Genomic DNA, 18,347 nt, shown 5'->3' on the forward strand with positions numbered 1-18,347 from the left:
TGGGCAGGCCGGCCTTTGTGGCCGCGGCGCACGTGCGGTGGCCTGGGCCGGGGTCGGCCATGCGGCGCCCATCGGCCGCAGTCACGCGGACTGCCGTTCCTTTGCAGAACCATCGGGATGGCTGCCCAGGGAGAACCGCAAGTCCAGTTTAAGGTGCGTGGTGGTCGTGGCGGGGGGCGGCTCTGCCGGGCCGAGCAGGGCGGGCGGGTGTTGTGTGCTTTGTGTGCTCCGTCAGCGTCCCCGACGCTTGGGCCGTGCTGGCCGGACGGGGCAGACGGGGGCACTCCGCAATGCCCCACGTCCCGGGCTCCTGCGGGCCGACCACCGTTAGGGTGGAGGGGAGGCCGGTGTTGGGAAAACTGTCGCCCGTGATTCGCTCGCGTCGCTTCGGTGTAACGGGACCACGGAAGAGCTCAATGTGCCTGTCGGCTAGTCAGTTAAAATGGTGTCCAAAGAATTGTGAGAACAACGTAACTCCGGGTCATCGCTTTGAGTTGTGTGTGTGTTGTGTTTTGTTTTTTAATATCCCAACAGCTTGTATTGGTTGGTGATGGTGGTACTGGGAAAACGACATTTGTGAAACGTCATCTGACTGGTGAATTTGAGAAGAAGTATGTAGGTATGTGGGGGCGAGAAGAGGTTTCATGGGAATGTTTCTGAAATGTGTGATTCGTTGATTAATCTGAAGTGTTTATGTTTCAGCCACCTTGGGTGTTGAGGTCCATCCCCTTGTTTTCCATACTAACAGAGGACCGATTAAATTCAATGTGTGGGATACGGCTGGTCAGGAGAAATTTGGGGGACTGAGAGATGGCTATTACATCCAAGGTAGGTTTCTCATTTATGATTGGAACAGTTTAGAGGATGATTATGGACTTCAGTCTCCAAGGTCTATTCCAGCAAACGCTGGCTTAATTCTGAGTACTGGGAATTAAAAGAATTTTTAGACAGAAAAAGACATGCTGCCTACAGGGAGTTGACCATTTAGGTGGACGAAGTTAGGAAATATTATGAATGTTGTGCTTTGTCATTGGATTCCTTGCTTTGTCATACTAGGCATTGTTTTGCGGGGGTGGGTAGCTACGTGACTTATACTGAGACAAAATTTAAAAACTAACAATGAGCAACAGACCAGCTGTTGATGAAAGTATTCAGAAACTTGGGTACAGGTATGTATTTTGGTTTTTATCAAGGATCATTTCTTGTCCATTCCATTTTAACTACTCTGACCAGATACTATATCAGAGGTGCTAGGTTTTGTATCTTACAAATACAGTATAACGCCAATTTCTTTACTTATTTGTACTAATTCTTGCAGAATATTTTTTCCAGTGTGTTTGAGAATGGTACGGGAAATAAATGCTCTTTGTGGCACCAAACAAAACAAAGATGAATAAAAAAAAATATATTCTCTGGAATCTTACTGTCCTGATGCAGAATTGTAGGGAATCTTTCCATGTCCTTTGCTTGAGCATGTACAAATAAATACTGTGGTTTGTGTAATACATATCTATCTATCTATACTTAGATAGATACATAGCTCTCTGTATTTGGGGGGAGAGGAAGTATAGGAAGAGAGATTTATATATAATGGTTAGTTGGTCTTTCAAGCTGTCAGATTTTAAGACTTGAAAGAGCACTTGAAGTTGAGAGATCTAGATAGCATAGTGCCTAAGGCACTTGACTGCTAACCAGAAGGCTGGCGGTTCAAACCCACCAGACACTCCTGGGAAGGAAGGTTGGGCAGTCTACTTCTGTAGTGATAATGCCTCGGAAGCCCAAGGAGGGGTCACTATGAGTTGGGTCCGACTCGATGGCACATAACAACAGATAACCCAGAATAGGCCTGTGATAACAGTGTCATTCTAGTCCGTGGCCCTTTGCATTTCTCACGTGTACTAAATTTCCAGGTGTGCACTAATCATGACAAATTTTCCTTTCAGCTCAGTGTGCCATAATAATGTTTGATGTAACATCAAGAGTCACTTACAAGAACGTGCCTAACTGGCATAGGGATCTGGTTCGAGTATGTGAAAATATCCCCATCGTGTTGTGTGGCAATAAAGTGGACATTAAGGACAGGAAAGTTAAGGCAAAATCCATTGTCTTCCACCGAAAGAAGAATCTTCAGGTATGCTTATACAATTTACTGAGTAGAATTTTGAGGTAAAATTATATATAGGTTTGTGATACTGATTTATAAAAATGTCTTTTATATATGGGTTGGAAATTTTTCTCCTAGCTTGGAATGTCTCCTAGAGTAATTGTTTAGTAACTTTTTTTAAAAACACTAACTTTACTTTTTTTTGAAACAGTACTATGACATTTCTGCCAAAAGTAACTACAACTTTGAAAAGCCCTTCCTTTGGCTTGCTAGAAAACTAATTGGAGACCCTAACTTGGAGTTTGTTGCCATGCCTGCTCTTGCCCCACCAGAGGTTGTCATGGACCCAGCTTTGGCAGCACAATATGAGCATGATTTAGAGGTATCGCATTAAATTTCCGTTAATGCTCTTGGATTTGGCATATTACTTTCCTAACGATTTTAATCTGATGTGTTATAACCATTTATTCTCTTTCTCTAGGTTGCACAGACAACTGCTCTCCCGGATGAGGATGATGACCTGTGAGAGAGCGAAGCTGGAGCCCAGCGTCAGAAGTCTAGTTTTATAGGCAACTGTCCTGTGATGTCAGTGGTGCAGCGTGTTTGCCACTTCCTTGAGTTTCAAATATAAGACTGCTAAAGTCACATCGCAATACTCAGTGGTGAAAGCTTGTTTGTTACTGTCATTCCCATTCCTTTAAGTTTAGAACAGAATAAAGTTGTATTTCAAATATCTAAGCAAGTGAACTCATCCGTTGTTTGTAAAATTTAAAAATAACTATTACGGGAATTTGTGGCAGGTTACTTTTTAAAAAGCCTTTGTTGTCATGCTTAATTAGAAGCCAGTTAGGATAAATATTCCCATTGTCTACTTAAAGATGTTGTACATTTGAATCATCACAAAACGGCTGAGTATGACAAAGGATTGAGTAACAGATGAAGTATGAATAGCATCAGTGCAGTTAGGCCAAAGTCCATCCACCTTGGTTTTGGCAAAACTAGCACCTAGTGAAAGGCTTTAAGATTTTTGTGTGAGTTATCAGTAAAGATGGTGTGTGGTTTGGATGTATCAAATAGACACTTCAGGAGTTGATTTTATAGCACAGGTAACCCTGTTCTCAGGTAGAGCTCCAAGTTGGACAGCACCACACAACCTGTTGTCAGTAGGCGCTCAAGGAAGTCTCAGCTTAAACAAGGGTGTGATTTGTATGTATGTATTTTGTTTTCCTATTAAATAGTGGAAAATTGATAATCTAGGGAGAACTTGCTGGCTTCAAGTACTTTGAAGATTGAGGATTTAAGCAGGACACATTGTAGCTTTTAATGATCCCACCACCACCACCAAGAGACTTTGGTTGGTAGTACAAATAGGGACACAAAGACAAGATGGGAAAGTGGAGAACGGAGTGGATTTCCCAGGAGCGTGAAATGGAGACTGCCCAACTTGCAGCACTTCAAACATTTATTTTTGCATGGTTTCCACATTAAGTGGGAAGTAGGTTTGTCTGCCCAAGAGTTTGACTTCATAGGCACTATACTGGAAGAAGTAGGAACTGGGCCAGTTTGCCAAACTTGTAGATGTCCAGTTATCGTAGATGACAACATTGCTGATTTAAAAGACATAGGAAGGAAACCACTTAAGATGAAAGAAAGGATGAGATGACCATTGAACCAGCAGTTAAATTCCTTGCTTAAAAGCCTATAATGGATACAAACCTGCATCCCCTAATGCAACCATTTGTTCTGCTCTTTGGATGTAATATGTAAACGTGTTCGATGTGTGACCTTGTAGATAACACAGGTAAAGCACTCCTCACATCCTAAGTCTTAGGTAACAAGCTATTGCACTTAGCCTATTGGATGTGGGGCAGGAGAGCTTTTACAAGTCAGTTGTTGAAATGTTCTAAAAACACAGCTTCTGTTTGCCTGGATTTCTGAATCTTTTGGAGTATTTGAATACTGTAGGAGTAATGAGTAGTTAACAAAGATTAACATGCTTGGGGGGCATATATTTCTATGCAGTGTGTAGAAATGGTATCTACCAGGCAAAGCTTTGAATAAAGCCTGCATTATTGTTCAAACTGTAAACTAGAAAATTGTTTCTTAGAGCCAAAACACAACGGCACAGTTAATACGGTTTACACAGGTAGGATCTTTGGTGAGATTTGTAGGGATAAAATGGAAAGCATTTCTTGGGTTTGTGCCATACACATCTTTCTAAAGGTCTACGTAATGTATTAATCTAAGATTGTAAGAATCAACTACAAATTTAAAAAAAAAAAAACCCTGTAGGATGAAGGCACTCTGGTGGCATAGTGCCTAAGGCATTTGATTACTAACCAGAAGGGTGGGGTTCAAACCCACCAGCCACTCCTTGGAAGGAAGGTTGGGCAATCTACTTCCGAAGTGATAACTGACTTGGAAACCCAAGGGGAGGGGTCGCTATCAGTAGGATCCAACTTGACGGCGGAATAGGAGATAGCATAAACTCATGAATTCCTAGCTCTCTGGCGTTACGTTTGGTTTTTCTGCAGGATGGGTTCCAGGTAATATCAGTCTCAGTGAAATCTCTAGGAAAGAGTGGAGATTTCCCAAAAGTCCAATTTTGAGAGGACTTACTCCCTACTGAAAGATAAACTCAATGTAACTCAAGTTAGTGGAGTCTTTTGTAAAACTGGATCTTACTGATAAGATCTGAGCCATGTTAGGGCCTCCAGTTCCCTTACACAGTGACTTGGAATGGTAGCATAGTGCCTAAGGCACTTGACTATTAACCAGAAGGCTGGTAGTTCAAACTCACTAGCCACTCCTTTGAAGGTTGGGCAATCTACTTCTATAGTGATAGCGCCTCAGAAACCCAAGGAAGGGTCACTGAGTCAGGGCCGACTTGATGGCAAAATAACAGAGCTTGGAAAGGAGCTCTGGTGGCATAATGCCTAAGGCATTTGACTGCTAACCAGAAGGCTGGTGGTTCAAATCCACTGGCCACTCCTAGAAAGACCAGGCAATTTACTTCTGTAAAGATGTACTGCCTCGGAAACTCAATGGGGGTGCCTGTGAGTCAGAATTGACTCAATTTGCAGTGGATTTGGTTTTGTTTTAGGGTGCTTGGGAGAGCACCAAAAGTGTTGGGCTGGCACTGTCTTTTCTAATATTCCTTAGTCCCCCAGTCCTTGGAGAAGGACATGCTTGGTAAAGTGCAGGGTCAGAGAAAAAGGGGAAAACTTTCCATGAGATGGATGGACGGTGGCTGCAACAATGGGCTCAAGCATAAAGGATTGTGAGAGTGATGTAGGACTGGGCAGTGTCTGGTTCTGGTTGTGTTGTATGGGCGGTAACTGTGAGTAAGGGCCAACTCAAAGGCGCCTAGCAACAGCGAGTTTGAGAGAGGACTGAAAGTGTTGGCCAGGCACTGTCATTAACAGTCATTTAATCCCCCAGCATTTTCTAAGCTTTAAGTCATGTTGGGGGGCTAAAAAGATACCAAACTACCTTAAACATTCCCTTAGCCAAGAGCACAGAAGTCTCATCCAAACAGCAGGTCTGATGGTGTCTGGCATTGCTCCCCAGGGCCTGGTGAATGGGGCTCTGCTGCTTTCCCAGACCTGGGGAGCCATCCTTTACTTGGACGTGCCCTTGCTGTACCTTTACATTTTCCAGGATGCTCCTTCCCCCTTCACAGAAGGAAATCCTAACCCTTCATGCTTTGCAGTCTTTAGATCTCATATACTGGGTTTTGTCCTAACTAGGTCAAATTCCCTACTGTGACATCACTGGGCCTTCCTCAGAGGCCTAGTTGGAGGGCGATTGCATAACTTGTGTCTGCCTTACTAGTCAAATTGCCATGTGGGCAAGAATTGTGTCTCTTTTTTTGTCATTTCTCATGACCCCAATGCTTATTAGATTTCCAGTGGGTACCCTGAGCAGGAAGGGATTGAGGGTTTAAAGGTGGGGATGAGGTGAGGGTGGGCAGGGAGGATTGCATGAAAGCCCTCTGCTTTTTAAAGTTAGGAAGGCATTTCCCTCCTAGAGTTGGTAGTTGACAGGCTTGTCTGTGGATCCTGGCTTGTTTTCTTGGATAGAGGAACTGTGGGAAAGATGGATGGTGGGAACCTTGTCAGATTTAACTCATTGAGTTAAAACTGGTGTGGAGTCTGTCGTGCCATAGGGACATGAGGAACCTCGACTGGAATTGGTTTCCGATTCCCTGCCTTTAAAAAGCAAACTTATGAATAGCAGTGAAACAGTGTCTGATGTATTACTGGAAAACTTTATGAATAACCATGAAACTTTGTCTGATATAGTGGTGGAATGAGCCCCTCAGGATGGAAGGCACGCAGAATGTGATTGGGAAAGAGTTGCCTCTCAGAGTAGAGCTGACCTTAACGATGTGGATAGAGTAAAGCTTTCAGGACCTCCATTTGCTGATGTGGCACGACTCAAGATGAAACAGCTGCAAACATCCATTGATAATCAGAACATGGAATGTATGAAGTGTGAATCTAGGAAAATTGGAAATTGTCAAAAATGAAATGGAACACATGAAGATCGATACCTTGGGCATTAGTGAGCTGAAATGGACGGGTTTGGGCCATTTTGAATCAGGCAATCATATGATCTACTATGCCGGGAATGACAAATTGAAGAGGAATGGCGTGGCATTCATCATCACAAAGAATGTATCAAGATCTATCGTGAAGTACAATGTTGCCAGTAATAGGATAATAGCTATATGCCTACCAGGAAGATGAGTTAATACTACTCAAATTTATGCATCAACCGCTAAAGCCAAAGATGAGGAAGCTGAAGATTTTTACCAACTTCGGCATTCTGAAATTGATCAAACATGCAATCAAGATGTGTTGATTATCACGTGGTGATTGGAATGCAAAAGTTGGAAACGAAGAGTAACTGGTAGTTGGAAAATAAGGCCTTGGTGATAGAAATAACACTGGAGGTCGCATGATAGAATTTTGCAAGACCAATGACTTATTCATTGCAAATACCTTTTTTCAACAACACAAGTGGTAGCTATACATATGGACTTTACCAGATGAAGTACACAGGAATCAGATTGACTACATCTGTGGCAAGAGTCAGTGGAGAAGCTCAGTATCTTCTGCCAAAACAGGGCCAGGAGCTGACTGTGGAACAGACCATCAGCTGCTCATAGGCAAGCTCAAGTTGAAGCTGAAGACAAAAGAAGTCCACGAGAGCCAAAATATGACCTTGATTATATCCCTCCTGAATTTGGAGACTATCTAAAGAATAGATTTGATGCATTGAACACCAGTGACCGAAAACCAGAGGAATTGTGGGGTGACATCTAGAACATCATCCATGAAGAAAGCAAAAGGTCATTCAAAAGACAGGAAAGAAAGAAAATACCAAAATGGATGTCAAAAGGGACTGAAACTTGCCCTTAAATGGAGAGTAGCTAACGCAAATGGAAGGAATGACAAGATAGAAGAGCTGAAGAGAAGATTTCAAAAAGCAGCTCAAGAAGACAAGGTCAAGTAAAACGATAGGTGCACAGATCCATAGTTAGAATACCAAAAGGGAAGAACATGCTCGGCATTTCTTAAGCAAAGAACTGAAAAAATTTAAGTCTCAAGTTGCAATATTGAAAGATTCTATGGGCAAAATAGTGACTGATGCAGAAAACATCAAAAAAAAAGCAAACAGGTGCTGCACTGGAGGCACTCACTCAGCTATGCCAAGAGCTTTGGAAGACAGCTACTTGGCCAACCACTGGAAGAGTTCCATATATGTACCCATTCCAATGAAAGGTGATCCCACAGAATGTGGAGATTATTGAACAGTATCATTAAAATCACTGTTGTTATGTGCTGTCGAGTCAGACCCAACTCATAGCAACCCCTCCTTGGGTTTCTGAGGCAGTATCACTATGGAAGTAGATTGCCCCATTTTACTGAAGTTAATTCAAAAACGGTTGCAGCAGTATATTAACACCTTCCAGGAATGCAAGCTGTATTCAGAAGAGGACATGGAATGAGGGATATCATTGCTGATGTCAGATGGATCTTGGCTGAAAGAAAGAATACCAGAAAGATGTTTACTTGTGTTTTTATTGACTATGGAAAAGCATTCAATTGTGTGGATCGAAACAAATTATGGATAACATTGAGAAGATTGGGAATTCCAGAATGATTGTACTCATGAAGAACCTATACATAGACCAGGAGGCTGTTGTTCAAACAGAACAAGGAGATACTGCATGGTTTAAAATCAGGAAGGGAGTGTGTCAGGGTTGTATCGTTTCACCATACTCATTCAGTCTGTTGAGCAAATAGTCTGAGAAGCTGGACTATATGAAGAAGAACATGGCATCAGGATTGGAGGAAGGCTCATCAACAACCTGTGAGACCCAGGTGACACAGCTTTGCTTGCTGAAAGTGAGGATGACTTGAAGCACTTACTGATGAAGATTAAAGACTACAGTTTGCAGTATGAATTGTTATGTGCTCTTGAGTAGTCTCTGACTCATAGTGACCTTATGTACAACAGAACAAAACACTGCCCGGTCCTGTGCCAGGCTCACAATCCCTACTATACCTGAGCCCATCATTGCAGCCACCATGTCAATCCATCTTGTTGAGGGCCTTCCCCTCTTTCATTGACCCTCCACTTTACCAAGGATGGCATCCTTCTCCAGAGAATGGTCCCTTCTGAAAACATGACCAAAGGAGGTGAGACGAAGTTTTCTTCGGATTACACCCTCAATGTAAAGAAAACAAAAATCCTCACAACTGGACCAATAATCAGCATCACGATAAATAGAGAAAAAGATTGTCAAAGACTTCATATTACTTGGTTCTACAATCAACACCAATGGAAGCAGCAGTCAAGACATCAGATGACGTATTGCATTGGGCAAATCTGCTGCAAAAGACCTCTTTCAAGTGCTGAAGAGCAAAGATGTCTCCTTGAAGACTAAGGTGCGCCTAACCCAGGCCATGGTATTTTCAGTCACCTCACATGCATGTGAGAGCTGGACAGTGAACAAGAAAGACCGAAGAAGAGTTGATAGTTTTGAGTTGTGTTGGTGAAGAATGCTGAAAGTACTATGGACTGCTAAAAGAATGAACAAATCTGTCCTGGAAGAAGGGCTGCTGAACGCTCCTTAGAAATGAGAATGGCCAGACTTCGTCTCACCTACTTTGGTCATGTTGTCAGAAGGGACCGTTCTCTGGAGAAGGATATCATCTTGGTAAAGTGGAGGGTCAATGAAGAAGGGGAAGGCCCTCAACAAGGTGGACTGACACAGTGACTGCAATGACAGGCTCAGGTGTAGCAAGGATCGTGAGGCTGGCACAGGTCTGGGCAGTGTTTTGTTCTGTTGCACGTAAGGTTGCTATGAGTTGGAGATGACTCAGCGGCACCTACCAACAACAAAAAGTAAACTTAAACCATCCTGCATAAGTTGCCCTTTCACAGCCTGTTTATTCCACGTGTGTTGAGCTATGTGCTGGGGATAGAAGCAGCCTGTGCTGCTGAGGCTTTCATCCTGGGAGGTGGGCAGGCAGGTGGTCGGAGTGAGGGTGATGACTAGAGAGTGCTAAGATTTAGTGCTTGGGACCGATGGCAGCAGTCTGCTGGATTAGAGAGGCCAGGAAGGAAGGACAGAATCTGGGATGAATGGTCTGGAGAAGACATAGGGAGAAAAGCCTTGAAGACAAACCCCAGGGCGGAAGATGATGGGGTGGAGGCGGCGGGACGGGGTGAGTGCCATCACTCGGGGCTTTTCATCAAAAGCTCATTTACCCATTTGCTCTTTGGAGCACAATAGGAAGCCATGGAGAAAGCTCTGATGGTGGTGTGGCTAAGGCATTTGGCTGCTAACCAAAGGCCAGTGGTTCGAACCCACCAGCAGTCTGTGGAAGAAATGATGCAGTTTGCTTCTGTGAAGATTGACAGCTTTGGAAACCAAATGGGGGTCTTGGTGTCAAGACAGTCGACTTGGTGTCAGCGAGTTTGGTTTTTGGATTGGGGAGTCAGTGAAGCATGCGCATAACATTGTAAAAGTGTTTTTGGCAGCCTTGAGGGATGGGCTGAGGAGGGTGGGAGGGGTGCTCAGAAGACAGTGATGGTCTAGCCTTGCTGGCTCACACCTGTTCTCCACACTAGTGTCCCCAGAGACAGAGGGTGATGCGGTGCTATGACGGCACCTTAACAAACAGCTAAAGCTCACGCGAACGTCCCACTCTGCATGCCCCACGTGCTAATCAGTCCGCTTCTTAGGTAAGGCAAGAGCTTGTCCAAGCAGCCTGGGCAAGATTTGAGCTGCACTGCCTATTTAAAGCTACCCACATAGGAATTTAGAACAGCAAATTTATTGATTAGGCCAGATGGTCATGCTGGCCGACAGTGGGGTGCTGCTGTAGGCAGGACAGCTGTGAAACGGGGTGGTTGGAAGAGCACTTTGTGGGCAGGCTAGGCAGTAGCGCCTGCTTGGAGGGTGAGTTTAGGGGCCATTTTTGTAACATTGGCTTTTGGTCCTCTTCCCTACCCCCTACCCCCCAGCCCCCCCAAAATGTAACAAGTCAAATACCTTCTAATGAGAAGTTTAGGGATATACAAAGTTGAAAATACAGTCACCACATTTTCCACCATGTAGAGATGAAGGTAAGACTACAGCCCTGATACGGATTATACCTGAATGTGAATTAAAATCCTCACAATTTGGCTCATAAACATCATGATAAATGGGAAAGAAATTGAAGTTAAAGATTTCATTCTACTTGGATCCACAATCAACCCCCATGGAAGCAGCAGTCGAGAAAGTAAAGAATGTATTGCATTGGGCAAGCCTGAGGCAGGAGACCGCTCTAAAATCTTTTTTTAAAAAAAATACATTTTATTGAAACATAATTTATCTACAGTGAATACACACAAAAAAAGTGGATCAATGCTTTTTTTTTTTTTTTTTTTTTTTTTTGCGGTGTTCCCTCCCCTCTCCTCCTACTCCTGGTAACAAACAAAGTTTCCTTCCATATATAAACCTTTCCTTGACTTTTTACAATAACGAACTAATACAATATTTGTCCTTCTGAGCTTGATGTCCTCCAAGTTCATCATATTATGTGGTATTTTGCAGATTCTACATTATTCTTTAGTGTTCCATAGTATTCCATTGTGTGTATGTACCACATAGTTTGGCTACCCATTCTTCTGTTGATGGCCACCTAGGTTGGTTACATCTTTTGGCTATTGTAAATAGTGCTGCGATGAACCTGTGTGTGCATATATCTGTTTTTCTCCCGGCTCTCACTTCTTTAGGATACATATCTACTAATGTGATTGCTGGGTCAAATGGTATTTCTAATTCCAGCTTTTAAAAGGAATCACCATACTGCTTTCCACAGTGGTTGTATTATTTGACAGTCCCACCAGCAATGTATGAGAGTCCCAGTCTCTCCACATCCTCTCCAGCATTTGTTATTTTCTGTCTTTCTGAACCTTGCTACTAGTGCTGGGATGAGATGGTATCTAGTTGCTTTGATTTGCATCTCTCTGATGGCTAATGATCATGGGCATTTCTTCATGTATTTGCTGGCCGCCTGAATATCTTCTTTGGTGAAGTGAAAAGACCTCTTTAAAATCTTAAAAAGCAAAGCTGTCACTTTGGTGACTAAGGTGTGCCTGACCCAAGCCATGGTCTTGTCAATCACCTTATATACCGTATCTGCAAAAGCTAGGTAATGAAAAAGGAAGACTGAAGGAGAATGAACAAATCAAATTGTAGTGTTGGTGAAGAGTACTGGATGTCCACGGACTGCCAGAAGAACGGGCAAATCTGTCTCGGAGGAAGTACAGCCAGAGTGCTCCTTAGAAGGCAGGATGATGGAGGTCCACCTTATGTACTTGGGACACATCATCAAAGACCAACCACTGGAGCAGGAGATTATTGTAAAGTAGAGGGCCAGCCAAACAAGGGAGACCCTCAGGGACATGGGTTGACACAGGGGCTGGAACGGGGCTCAAGCATACCTACTACTGTGAGGCTGGTCACCAGCAACCTTTCCTTCTGTAACATAAGGTCGCTGTGAGCTGATGGCTTGATGGCACCTAGCAGCAGAGGTAACTGCTGTTGGCATTTCGTCACACAGCCTTTCAAATCTATGTTCCAAAAATGGGATTGTACTATGATACTGCTTCATAACCATTTTACCTTTTATTATGGGCTTTTCTATGTCAGATAGTTTTACGTTATTTTGAATAATTATCTAGTAATCTAGAGTGAAGAACCCTTGGTGGTAGGGTGGTTAGGTTTTTGGATGCTAATCGAAAGGTTGGCAGATTGAACTTAACAGCCACTCCGCGGGGCAAAGATGCGGCAGTCTGCTTCCATAAAGATTTACAGCCTTGGAAACTGTGTAGGGCAATTCTACACCGTCCTATAGGGTCGCTGTGAGTCGGAATCGACTCAATAGCAGAGGAGTTTTTTATGGTTTGATCCAGAGTATCGATGGACCATAATTACCTGGTACTGCAGAGTATGGGTGGACCCTAATTGAGTCTGACACATTCTTTGGTTCTTGTCAGGTTAGGTTTCTATCTATGTACTCTTTATTTATTTGAAGCTTACTGTGTTTGGGTGCAGATTTACAGAGCAAAATTTGTTTTACATTCACCAGTTTGTGTGCATTTGATTTCACGCCCCGATTGCCATCCCCCACCATGACAAACTCTCCTCCCCCCTACCCGTGACTATCCCCTTCCTGTGCCCTTCTTAAGTAAGCACTCCTGTCTGTCCAGCTTTCCCTCTGTGTGAAAGCCGATTGCTTTAAGGGGTGTATCTCCCTAGAGTAAGTGGGTGCATTGTCTTGGGATAGGTATTCTGCATGTAGGTCTTTCTACTACTGTTGGGCTGAGGGCCAATCCATAGGAGTGAGTTTAATTCCAGGGCTGAAGGGTTACCCAGAGCCATAGTCTTAGGGGTTCTCCCAGACTGTATCCGACCAGTAATTTGGGTCATTTTTGTGTTTTTGGATTTTCTTCCAGATTTTTCCTCCCACTCCATCCAGGATCTCCAGATAGGATCCCTTTCTGAGCTGTTGGCATTGGTAGCCGGGCACCATCTAGTTCTTCTGGTCTCGGAGTCCATCGTGTCCTTGGACTAATTGTCTCCAGATCCTTTGTTTTCTTTGCTCCTCTTTGCTTCAGGTGAGAGGAGATTGACTGCTCTTCTTGAAACTTTAGAGCATGTTGGAAATGCATTTCCAAATGCTTAGAACTTCCATCATCTTCTACCTCCATGTGCCACTGACACAGCCCTATTTTGTACTTTTACTTCTAAAGGTGTGCCCTGACATACACAACTCTAATAGATGGAAAACCAAAATTATTAGAAAACAACAAATCTGGTGTGTGTGGGTGGAGTGTTTATTGTTGCCATGTTATCTTTGACTTTATAGCCCTAGCATTTGACACGTTGAACTAAACACATTTAACTAAATGGCTTCCTTGGTGCCATTTGAGAACTCTGGTGGCATAGTGCCTAAGGCACTTGACTGCTAACCAGAAGGCTGGCGGTTCAAACCCACCAGCCACTCCTTGGAAGGAAGACTGGGCAATCTACTTCTGTAGAGATACTGTCTCAGAAACTCAAGGAGGCATCACAATGAGTCGGATCTGCTTTGACAGCAGTGAGGTTTTTTTTTTTTTTTGGTGCTATTTACTCCGAATTTTTTTTTTTTAATTTTTATTATGATTTGGGTAAAAGTTTACAAAGCAAATTAATTTTCCATACAGCAGTTCATACACATTTTGTCTCATGACATTGACTGCAATTTCCCACAATGTAACAGCTCTCTTCCCATTTCCTCCCCATAGTTACTTCCTCTCTGTGTCCTTCCCTCCCATGGACTTGTGTCCCCCTGAAGCTGTCTCCTGGTGCATACACAGCCCTTCTGCTCTCTCATGATTGATCTCTCCAAGGAGTGTATCTACCTAATGTAAATATTCACTCATATGCCTGTCTTTTGTTTGGCTGGAAGCCACAGGAGTGGGTTCAATTGCAGACCTAAATGGTAGCTAGGGGTCATAGTCTCAGGGGTTCCACCTAACCCTAACCCTAACCCTAACCCTATCAGACCAGCAAACCTGCCCTGTTTTTTTTTTTTAATGATTTTGTTCCACATTGTTCTCCCACTCTATCCAGGATCTCCTACACAGATCCCCCTCTGAGAGGTTGACAGTGGTAGACTCTGAAAGTTGTTATTTTATGTTTTCAGGAGTATACAAAGTGAGATGTACTTCATATTTTGTCATGCTCCAGCTGGGAGCTCAGAAAATACTGATTGATGATGTTGGCATTGTTGGCATGTGGGGAAAACAGAGTGGACCACAGTAAACCACTGCGAAGAGAAGGAAATTGAAAAATCAGATTATTTAAAAAAGCAGGTAATGGTCAACATCCCACTGGGTCCAAACATTCACAAAGGTACATTAATACATGGGAACTGGCGAGTTTCTTAAGGAGCCCTGGTGGTTCAGGGGTTAAAGCATTCGGTGCTAACCCAAAGGTTGGCAGTTCTAACCCCTAGCTTCTGGGAAGGGTGGGCAAGAAAGATGAAGCAGTCTGCTTTCATAAAGACTGACAGCCCTGGAAACCTTAGGGGCAGTTTGGCTCTGTCCTCTAGGGGCGCTGTGAGTCGGAATCCACTTGATGGTAGTGGGTTTAGTTTGGATTTAGCCTCCATAGACTGACAGCCTTGGAGACCCTGTGGAACAGTTCCACTCTGTCCTAAAGGATCATGTTCTGGTTTCCTAGTGCCGCTCTGACAAGGAAATACCACAAATGGGACAGCCTTAACAAACAGGAGTTTATTCTTACAATTTGGAGGCTTTAAGTCCAAGTTCAAAGTGCCAGGCTCTAGGGGCTGGGTGAAAGCCCCTCAACCTTGGGGTCCAGCTCTGCCTCCTGCTCCCAGCCCACTGGAGCTAGAGGCGTTTCTTCACTCAGACAGCTGCTGTCTGCTGAGGCTGAGAAGTCCCCAAGGTTGACAAGTCAAAAGGCACAGTCCCGATGTTACCAAAGCACATGGCAGGCCATTAACTTAAGTCCATTGTAAGTCCCAAGGTCGGCAGAGCGTAGCAGGCTGCTGAGCAACGACACGGCTACATGCAGGGTCCAAGCATGCCAAAGGCTAGAGACCTTTCTCAAAGCTTCTCCTTATGTACAGGAAGCAGACCATATACCCAAAGGCAGCTACTCAGCTGCTCCCAGTAGATTCCACCGTGGAGCTGATTGTCATGGGGAATACTCCATCCAGCTGCCCAGCCACTCAACCAGCCCCAGCCGAGTTGACACACAAACGTAACCATCACAGATCACTATGAGTCAGAACTGACTCCGTGGCAGTGGGTGGGAGTTAGTTTCTTAGGTTAGCAATTTTACAAGTTAAGGCATTAAAAACAAGAACAACCCCCTTCTACTCTATTAATAAGCTATTAAGAGTTGCCAGTTACTGAGCGATGGGGCTAAAATTACCGGTCTCTTTCTAAGACATCTTTTGGCTTTCTTTTCTTTCTTTTTTTTTTTTTTTACTAATTATTCACTGTTACCAGAACAGACCGAACTGAAGAAGGATGAGTGAGTAATATAGGAAGTCTTGTTACTGGAGTTTTCATTATTTGAGTCCCTGTAATTACAGAATTGTATGAGAAGCTGCAGTTTGTCATACCATGGAACTTTTCATAAATTGATCACTTAAGCTCATTTCCAACTCAAGTCATCCCTTTTGGACCCCCTGCCACTGGTGTCTCTGGACCTGCATTGTCCAGAATAACTTGCGTATCCTGATGGGACTAACCCTAACAAACTTGTGACTCAGAGTCCTGGGTTGGCACAACCTAAAGGCACACCCTTTCACCCCAGGTGAGGAGTTCCCGTGACTTTAGACCTTTCACCAGTCATCTCTTGGGACTGGGCACATTGCTAATCCGAATGATTTTGGAGTTCTGTTAGCGTGGAAATAAGGAGGTGGGAATGGTTTGGGGCAGTCATTTAAGTGTCACACATTGTCTTAAACATGATTGTTATTTCCAAATAATCAATATGACCGATTCAACAACACATTATAAAAAAAACCAAAAAACCTAAATGCAGCGAACATTTTTGTATGGTCTGAAAAGGATTGTTTAAAGTGGGGGTAGTCATATTTGGTCAAAGACTTTATGAAAATCATTGTGTTTTCAGAGGTGTTGTGAGGCTACCCTGTGGGACCTTAACTGGATTCATCATAAGCCAGTTTGATAAAATCCAGTACTGTTTGATGAAGTAACAGACATGAAACCACTGGTGGATGTGAAAACTCGGGCCTTGATAACCGGCTCTACAGTCTCCCTTCGTGCCCTGCTGCCACCCTGGGTACCCGCCATCCTGAATCCCGAATTCACCGTTCTCTTTCTTTCTCACACACATCTCTCATTTCTGTGCGTTCCTAAGAAAGCGTCTTTCCTGAGTGGTTTTCTCTCCATCTGCATTGCAGGCTCATCCGTGTCCCCGGTGTCTGGCTGTTGTGCTTGTTTTGCCTGCTTCTTGTTTCCCAACAAATACCTATTGACGATTGTAGCATTCTGCTTTCAGAGCCGGTATGTGCCCTCTTCTTCTTTGGTCTCAGAGGCCTACCAGAAAAGTTCTCTGGAAACTCTCTGGATGGCCAGTGCCCCCCTGCTTGCTCACTAGCCGCTGACCCATCCCTTCGGAAGCTGTTGCTGTTGTTATGTGCCATCGAGTCAGACCTGACTCACAACGACCCCTCCTTGGGTTTCTGAGGCAGTATCACTACGGAGGTAGACTGCCCAACCTTCCTTCCGAGGAGTGGCTGGTGGGTTTGAACCGCCAGCCTTCTGGTTAGCAGTCAAGTGCCTTAGGCACTAGGTCCAGCAATTCTGGAAGCTGTCTCCATGGTGATGGTAAACAAGCCTTGGCCCTGCCCCGCAGACCTTCTCGTCTTCAGGCCAACCTAGGAGGTGATCTGGACTTTCCGAGGAGTAATTAGACTGTGTCCACAGTGGCGGCACCGCTGTACATTCCTGGCAGCAGTGAGCAAGGGCTCCAGCTTCTTTGCATCCTCGTCAACATTCGTCATGTTATTTTTTAATGAAGGGCCTCCCACTAGGCACTAAGCGTTGGTTCGCGTTTCCCGACCGATCAAGGCCAAAGCAGCTTCTCTGGGCTCACCCGGCATTTGTGTGGCATCTTTGGAGAAATGGCTACTCACGTCTTTTGCCCATTTTTCAATTGTGTTTTTTGTTTTGTTGAATTGTAAGAATCATTTACATATTTTGGATACTAAAACCTTCTTGGATGCCTGGTTTGGGAATATCTTCTCCCGTTCTGTACGTTGGCTTTCCACTTTCTTGATAGTGTCACTTGATACCCAACTATTCTGACGAAATCCAGTTTATCTTTTCTGCTGTTTTTTCTCGTGCTTTTGGTAAGAATTCATGGCCAGAAACAAGGTCCTGAAGATTTACCCCTTATCTTCTATTGCATTTTACTTATTTTTATTTTTAAACTTTCTTTAGAGATGCCCTCTTGCTTCCTTCTTTCCTTACAGAGAGGTGGTACCGTCCGAGTGGGTAGCTGTCAGTGGTTTGTCCCATCCACTCGATGGACTTCAGTGTGTTGCACTGTTACTTTCTGTTTTGATGGTGAAATTGCTCTATCTTTGGCCAGCGGGAACCCTGTCTAATTGGCTCCTGGGTCGTTTTGATATGACCCCTTTCTCTTTTAATATATATGTACATATTTATTTTCAGGAGTGACCAAATGGCCCAGGTTCATTGTGCACATTCCCTGCACCAGCCCTAGCATCAGCCCTTTCTCCAGGGACCTCTGGCTCATTTTAACGAGAAATGGTCCTTAGAGACAAGAATCTGGGTGCGAGAGACCGTCTTCCTGCTGGCTCGCCATTGCATCTCGTCTTGGTTGATAGGACTAGGAAATACAGATACTTTTTTCTGTGAGGAACAAAGTAAATCCTCAGCTGCTCTTGTTATTTCCAATTTAAATTTAGGGAAACATTTATTAAACTTCTCTGATGTAGTATTTCTACATACATGTTCTTATGCTGAAATCGTGATTCCTAACGATGTTCATATAATTAATTACATGTGATCATTTCAGAATCACAGGACTTTATCACTACTTAGGACAGTAATGCTGAATTGACTTCACAGTTTCTGTGTGTTGGGTTTTGTTTTCCACTGG

The 18,347-nt window shown here is 43.8% G+C and overlaps 1 protein-coding gene across 1 annotated transcript; it reads left to right on the forward strand.

Moving 5' to 3' along the window:
• The first annotated feature begins 99 nt into the window (after positions 1 to 99).
• On the forward strand, positions 100 to 2,630 carry RAN (RAN, member RAS oncogene family). Its single transcript, XM_007955029.2, has 6 exons — positions 100 to 153; positions 535 to 619; positions 703 to 828; positions 1,944 to 2,131; positions 2,316 to 2,486; positions 2,586 to 2,630. The coding sequence occupies exons 1-6, from the start codon at positions 118 to 120 to the stop codon at positions 2,628 to 2,630; spliced, it is 651 nt and encodes a 216-aa protein (XP_007953220.1). The 5' UTR covers positions 100 to 117.
• The last annotated feature ends 15,717 nt before the right edge of the window (positions 2,631 to 18,347 follow it).

This window comes from Orycteropus afer, unplaced genomic scaffold (assembly GCF_000298275.1).
Source record: "Orycteropus afer afer isolate SDZICR_OR568_19922 unplaced genomic scaffold, OryAfe1.0 scaffold00489, whole genome shotgun sequence".
Taxonomy (NCBI): Eukaryota; Metazoa; Chordata; class Mammalia; order Tubulidentata; family Orycteropodidae; genus Orycteropus; species Orycteropus afer.